This window comes from Colobus angolensis, unplaced genomic scaffold (assembly GCF_000951035.1).
Source record: "Colobus angolensis palliatus isolate OR3802 unplaced genomic scaffold, Cang.pa_1.0 Scaffold130, whole genome shotgun sequence".
Lineage (NCBI taxonomy): Eukaryota > Metazoa > Chordata > Mammalia > Primates > Cercopithecidae > Colobus > Colobus angolensis.
This window is the reverse complement of record NW_012114253.1, coordinates 595,577-602,687: the sequence shown is the minus strand read 5'-3', so window position 1 is coordinate 602,687 and position 7,111 is coordinate 595,577. Positions and strand designations below refer to the sequence as shown.

Below are 7,111 nucleotides of genomic sequence, written 5' to 3'. Positions count from 1 at the left end.
GTGATGGTGCATGCCTATGGTCCCAGCTACTCAAGAGGCCAAGGCAGGAGGATCACGTGAGCCCAGGATGTTGATGCTGCACTAAGCTAGGACAGCAATAGAGAGAGACCTTGTTGCACAGACAAAATAAATAAATAAAAAACCACAGATAGCCCTAACAAGATGAAGAAGAAGAAACATATGAGCACTATTCTCAAAGTGTTTAACTTGGACAATGACAGTCATGGGAAACAACTGAAATTCAATACTTCAAATTCAAAAGCACTTCAATGGGACAAGGGACAGGAAGTTTCTTTTCCAATGATTTCTTCTAAATATGGGGAAATTCTACTTAAAAAAAAATTTTTTTCCCAGGTAAGATGTGAGAGACACTGGCATGAAAGCCAGGCAGTAGAAGCTAAAAGTAAAAAAGGATAATAAAACAGAACTCATTTATGCTTCTAGCTTACCATGTGGACACAGAATATCTTCATTAAAATTTAATTCCTCCTCTTCTTTTCTTTCTTCCTTTGATTCATCTAATCAAAAGAAATACAAATGATATCCGCTGTGGTTATTGTGTACTTAAAGTTCAAAGTAGCAGCTATACTACTCTGCACAATTTGGAACAAAGAAAACTTTAAAACTCTGAAAATCAGACCCATGTGATTCCTACACAGTTCTGCTAAAAAGTGTTGTATTTCTTTCCCTTAAAAGGAAAGAGGAACATCTCAATGACAGTTAACTTTTAAAGTTTAGGTTATGCAAGAAAATGTGCCTTTTTAAATTGAAAAAATGGAATTCTATTAATTCTAGTCAAGGTATTGAGAATACTGTGTCATGAACCAAGTTAATCACCTACATTGTCATGTCATGGCATGTCATTTTCACCTACCTACACTTTTTGGGGGTGAACACAAAGCATTAAAGACAAATGAAATAAGGACTTAACCTTTATCATCAAACATAGTCGTTCCCGCTGATCAGTCCAGGGATATGTTCCAAGACCCTCAATGGATGCCTAAAACCTCATACACTACCGAACTCCATAAACATCCATTGGCATATTTCTGTTCAAGTCTTCCACCCACAAATTTAATGCTTTTTCCATCTTAACTCACACTGTGACCATAACTTGCAGCTTGTAGCGTGACAGCAAAACTAGCATGAATTTTTTTCCTTCTTAATTTCACAGATAGATTTGTTCCTACAGATCTTAGCAAGCTCACCATACAATTTTTTTTCTTTCCTTATTTAAATCAAGAACTTACTTCCACCTTTCCACTTAAAGGAAGCATTTTGTGGCTTCTTTTTGACATACCTGAATTACCAACATTACCACTCTTCCACTTTGAGATCATTAAAGTAAAATAAGGGTGACTTGAACACTGGCACTCCTACAGTCTGAGCACCAAGAGGATTGCTAGGTGACCAGTGGGTAGCATGTATAGCATGGATAAGTTGGGCACAGGGAAAACTCACGTTGCAGGCCAACCAACCAACCAAACAAAAAAACCTCCCACAAAAATCAAGTAAAAAAATGGGCAAAGGAAGGATATGACCAGATAATTCTGTCTCCTCTTTTTCTCTCTGTCACACATACAAATAAATTCTCAAGCCTAAGAAGATGGTCAACCTCAATGACATTTTGAAAAACGTTAAGCCTCAACACTGCTAAGTCTAACTTCCTGTATCGGGCTGATAAAAACTGATGTGACAGCCAGACATGGTGGCTCATGCCTGTAATCCCAGCACTTTGGAAGGCTGAGGCGGGCAGATTAAGGTCAGGAGTTCAAGACCAGCCTGGTCAACATGGCAAAACCCCCTCTCTGCTAAAAATACAAAAATTAGCCCAGCGTGCTGGTGCATGCCTGTAATCCCAGCTACTCTGGAGGCTGAGGCAAGAGAATCACTTGAGCCTGGGAGGTGGAGGTGGGAGTGAGCCAAGATTGCACCACTGCACTCCAGACTGGGCGACAGAGAGAGACTCCGTCTCAAAAAAACAAAACAAGAAAAAACAAAACTGATGTGAATGATGTATTCTTTATGTTGACAAAAGCAAGCAAAATGAACCCCCAATATGAATATATTGAAGAAAATTTACCAATATGTCAGTATGTGGCAATTATAAATATTTATAATTCTCTGATGCAGAGATTTCTAGGAATTTACTTCTCAGAAATAATCTGAAAATTTTGTAATGATGTTAAGCACAGGACACAAAAGGACCCTCACTGTATCTGTGTGTACATACTCATGTAAAAAATTAAAATAGAATCAGATAAATATAATAGATCCACAAAACAAAATGCAATCAATTAAAAATAGATCCACAAAACAAAATGCAATCAATTAATAAAAAAGGCTGAATGTTTTGACAGAGAGAGATGTACAACTGTGCCCATATGAGCTGCATTATAAAAAGCCACTATTTACAGTGATTGTATCTTGTAGGAAGGCTTTGAAGTTCTACTTTGTCACATTTGTGCTGCTTGAAGCTTTTGAAATTTTTTAATGGGGGAAGGAGAATAGAGGCATATTACTCTGAAAGCAACATGAAAAATACTTTTAAGCTATGCCAACATGAAGGCACTTTCTATTACGGCATCCAATTTTACTAAAAATGAAGGGACACTGACATATAAAGAGGATTTTTTTTTTTTGGAGACGGAGTCATGCTCTGTCACCCAGGCTGGAGTGCAGTGGCGCGATCTCGGTTCACTGCAACCTCCTCCTCTTGGGTTCAAATTATTCTCCTGCCTCAGCCTCCTGAGTAGCTGGGATTACAGGTGCATGCCAACAAGCCTGGCTGATTTTTGTATTTTTAGTAGAGACAGGGTTTCACCATGTTGGTCAGGCTGGTCTCGAACTCATCACCTCGTGATCCGCCCACCTCGGCCTCCTCAAAATAAAGAGGTTTTAAAAAGCAGTAAATAAATACTTAACACTAAGTCACATGTTATCACTAAAATTATAGTACGTTTTTTCAAATGACAGGATAATAAAACTCAAATTGATGTTAAGTTCATGAATTATATAGCACAATAGAATATTTTAATCAAAAGTAAAAAATCGGCTGGGTGCAGTGGCTCACATCTGTAATCCTAGCACTTTGGGAGGCCAAGGTGGGCGGATCACTTGAGCTCTGGAATTCAAGACCAGCTGGCCAACATGGTGAAACCCCATCTCTACTAAAATACAAAAATTAGCCAGGCATGGTGGCGCATGTGTAATCCCGGCTACTCAGGAGGCTGAGTCGGGAAAGTCACTTGAACGGGGGGTGGTGGGGAATGTTGGCAGAGGTTGCAGTGAACCAAGATCATGCCACTGCACTCTAGCCTGGGGGAGAGAGTGAGATTCCATCTCAAAAAAGTAAAAAAAAAAAGTCTCAAAAAAAGTAAAAACTCTTCAAGTTTGAAAATATTAATCACAGCTCAAGGTGTTTAAAACTAATACTGGGTTGGTTTTCTCAAAAAGTAAAGTGGTGAGATGGGAAGATCAATACCAAATAAAATAAATATAATATAAAGTGATAGAAATGGGCCAGCCTGCAGTGGATCTATAATCCCTGCACTTTGGGAAGCCAAGGTGGGAGGATCACTTGAGCACAGGAGGGAGACTAGCCTGGGCAACATAGTGAAGCCATATCTCTAGAATTCAAAAGAAATAAAAACTGGTCAGGTGCTATGGCTAATGCCTGTAATCCCAACATTTTGGGAGGCTGAGGAGGGTGGATTACTGGAGGTCAGAAGTTCAAGACCAGCCTGGCCAACATGGTGAAACTCTGTCTCTTCCAAAAATACAAAATTAGCTGGGCATGGTGGTGTGCACCTGTAATCCCAGCTACTCAGGAGGCTGAGGCAGAAGAGCCGCTTGAACCCAGGAGGCAGAGGTTGCAGGGAGCCAAGATCGCGTCATTGCACTCCAGCCTGGACAAAAAGAGCGAAACTCCATCTCAAATAAACAAATAAATTAAATTAAAACTTAAAAAATAAAATGATGATATAAATGATATGAAATGCTTGAATGCAGAAAATACAGAATATTTCAATAAAGGTCAAGAACATTAAAGTAATAAATTTCCTTGACATCTTATGAAGCACTGATTATAAAATTAAATTTAGTATTTGATTTACAATAACATAATTTCTGATTTGAAAGCATATGAAACTCAGAAGAATTTACAAGCAGAAAGCTATTTAAAAGCTGCCCTCTCTACTTGATGAAAGATTAAGAAGTACAAGCTCAGTTACTTGACAAAGCAAGTGTGGCAGATAATCTAAAACCAAAATGTACTGAGCATACAATATATTATGCCAATTTGCAGTAGACTTAACCTTTCTTTAAACTCTTAGCCTAGGACAGAATTAATATTAATTTTGCATGTGATTAACGAGAGAGAGCTTGAGCCCAAAGCATGATAGGTTATACAGGAAAATTTCACATGTGAGTTGCTGAGTCCTTGCTGAATTTCAATAGCTTAAAAATCTTGTATTTGCTCTGAGCTACTTGTGAGAGCTTGCAGTATTTTATTTTATTTTATTTTTATTTTATTTTATTTTATTTTTTTGAGATGGAGTCTCGCTCTGTCGCCCAGGCTGGAGTGCAGTGGCGCGATCTCGGCTCACTGCAACCTCCACCTCCTGGGTTCATGCCATTCTCCTGCCTCAGCCTCCCAAGTAGCTGGGACTACAGGCGCCCGCCACCCCACCTGGCTAATTTTTGTATTTTTAGTAGAGACAGGGTTTCACTGTGTCAGCCAGGATGGTCTCAATCTCCTGACCTCATGATCCACCCGTCTTGGCCTCCCAAAGTGTGGGACTACAGGCGTGAGCCACTGTGCCCAGTCAAGAGCTTGTAGTTTAATAAAAGTTGTCTTTAAAATTACATGGATGGCTATGAAACCAATTTTACTAATTTTGGGGTTTTGTTTTTTGTTGTTGTTGTTTTTAAGAGACAGAGTCTCGCTCTGTCACCCAGGCTGGAGTGTAGTGGCACAATCTTGGGTCATGGTAACCTGCAGCTCCTGGGTTCAAACGATTCTACTACTTCAGCCTCTCGAGTAGCTGGGACCACAGGTGTGTAGCACCACTCCTGGCTAATTACTTTTGTATTTTTAGTAGAGACGGGGTTTCACCATGTTGCTCAGGCTGGTCTTAAACTCCTGACCTCAAGTGATCAACCTGCCTCGGCCTCCCAAAGTGCTGGGATTACAGGCATGAACCACCGCACCCGGCCTAAAATTGTTTTTTAGAGAAACAGGGTCTCACTCTGTCACCCAGACTGGAGTGCAGTGGGGCTGGCATAACCACTGGGCTCAAGTGATCTGCCCATCTGAGCCTCCCAAGTAGCTGGGACTACAGGAATGAGCCACCGTGCCCAGCCCACTTATATTTTCATGGTATAATTTCACACATAGGTTTAAATTGTTACCTTTATTTAAGGTGCTACCATTCATCTTTCCGTTGCTTTGTTCTGCATCACCATCTTGCTCATCTAGCTGTTCAAGAGCTAGCTGGCGCCAACTCCGCAAGGAGGACTTCCCCACCCAAAATCCATCGTTGCTGTGGAACAGAGAGAATGTTAAATCATACAAGTAATCTTTCCAAACACTGTCCACCCTTCTTTGCCTGTAAAAACAACTAAAGTGAATTACAAACACTCAACATCAGCTACTGTACATGTAATTGTTTTTAACCTACTTCCTAATTTTGGTCATTTTCTCTGTCCACTATTGAACTGCAGGGATCTAATATTTTGTTTCCATTCTAAATATTATCCTGCTTTTCCTACCTTCATGCCAGTCACACCAATCAAATGGTAGGATGGAATACAAGGACTCAGCAGCTTTCTTTATCATTGCCACAGGGGCAGTCGTTGCAAAATTTACTTTTGATCTGGCTCTGCCATTTACTTTATCACCTTTCTTCTAAACATCCCAACTTCCTATTTTTAATAAATAACAAGCTGCTTGGTTATGACCGCTTGAAAATTTCTTAGTTTATCATAAACAATGTATGCTGTGCAACATACCCCTTTACTGCTGCTTTCAGCAGATTATTAACAGTTTTATAATCTTCATTTAGTTGGTTCTTCAGACGCAATACGCGACAACGTTCTACTACACATTCCTTACACAGGGCTTTCACTACAGGCAAGAAAGAATGAAAGGAAATATATTTCATTCAAACAGACTTCCTGTTAGGAAAATGTTTTTAGCACTTCACAAACAGACACATTCTAAACCAAAGTCACAAATGTTGGCAATGTGGCAAACTGATATATACCCTAAATTATTTTGCTAAGACAATTAGATACCCATACAGCAATACTGTTATCTGAATAAAGAAAGAAAAATGAAAGAGAAAATGTTATATTATGTTAAAAGTATCTAAATACAGTATCTGACAAGGCTTACATGTAATTTTTATAAGATGATAATCAAATAACTGAGGTTCTAAGGTGGAGGGGTTAAATATAGCTGATAATTATAAATAAAGATCTTCACGTGAAAGTGATCTTCAACGCACACTAAAAGGAAAAGCAAAACGAAGGGTCTGGTTTAAAACACAAAGAAGTTTTAGGAATCATCTAAAATGTGAACGCTTTTCCCACTGCATGGTTTACTCATTGTGAATTAAGAACAGTGGCAGGTATAGTGGCTCAGACCACCAAGAGCTTTGGGAAGCCAGGCAGGGAGCATAGCTTGAGGACAGGAGTTTGAGACCAGCCTGGGCAAATAGTGAGACCCTGTCGCTACAAAAATTGTAAAAATTAGCAAGGCATGGTGGTGTGTGCCTGTAGTCCTAGCTACTTGGGAAGCTGAGGTGGGAGGACTGCTTAAGCCTACAAGTTCAAGGCTGCGGTGCACTATGATTCCACCACTGTACTCCAGCTGGGGTAACAGAATAAGACTCCATCTCAGAAAAAAACAAAAACAAAAACAAAAAAAACAGGGGCCAGATATGGTGGCCCATTCTTGTAATCCCAGCACTTTGGGAGGCCGAGGCAGGTCAATCACTTGAGCCTAGGAGTTTGAGACCAGTCTGGGCAATATGATGAAACACCATCTCTACAAAAAATACAAAACTTAACCAGGCATGGTGGTGCGTGCCTGTGGTCCCAGCTACTT

The 7,111-nt window shown here is 39.8% G+C and overlaps 1 protein-coding gene across 3 annotated transcripts in view; it reads right to left on the bottom strand.

The window, feature by feature from the left end:
* USP48 (ubiquitin specific peptidase 48) overlaps window positions 1-7,111 on the bottom strand; it is a 111,179-nt gene that overhangs the window by 38,976 nt on the left and 65,092 nt on the right. For all 3 annotated transcript variants that reach the window (XM_011933968.1, XM_011933967.1, XM_011933969.1), the window contains 3 exons: window positions 6,013-6,127; window positions 5,413-5,543; window positions 450-518 (listed from right to left, as the gene is read on the bottom strand). In XM_011933968.1, coding sequence (XP_011789358.1) covers window positions 450-518; window positions 5,413-5,543; window positions 6,013-6,127 — 315 coding nt within the window. The remainder of the gene's footprint in view (window positions 1-449; window positions 519-5,412; window positions 5,544-6,012; window positions 6,128-7,111) is intronic.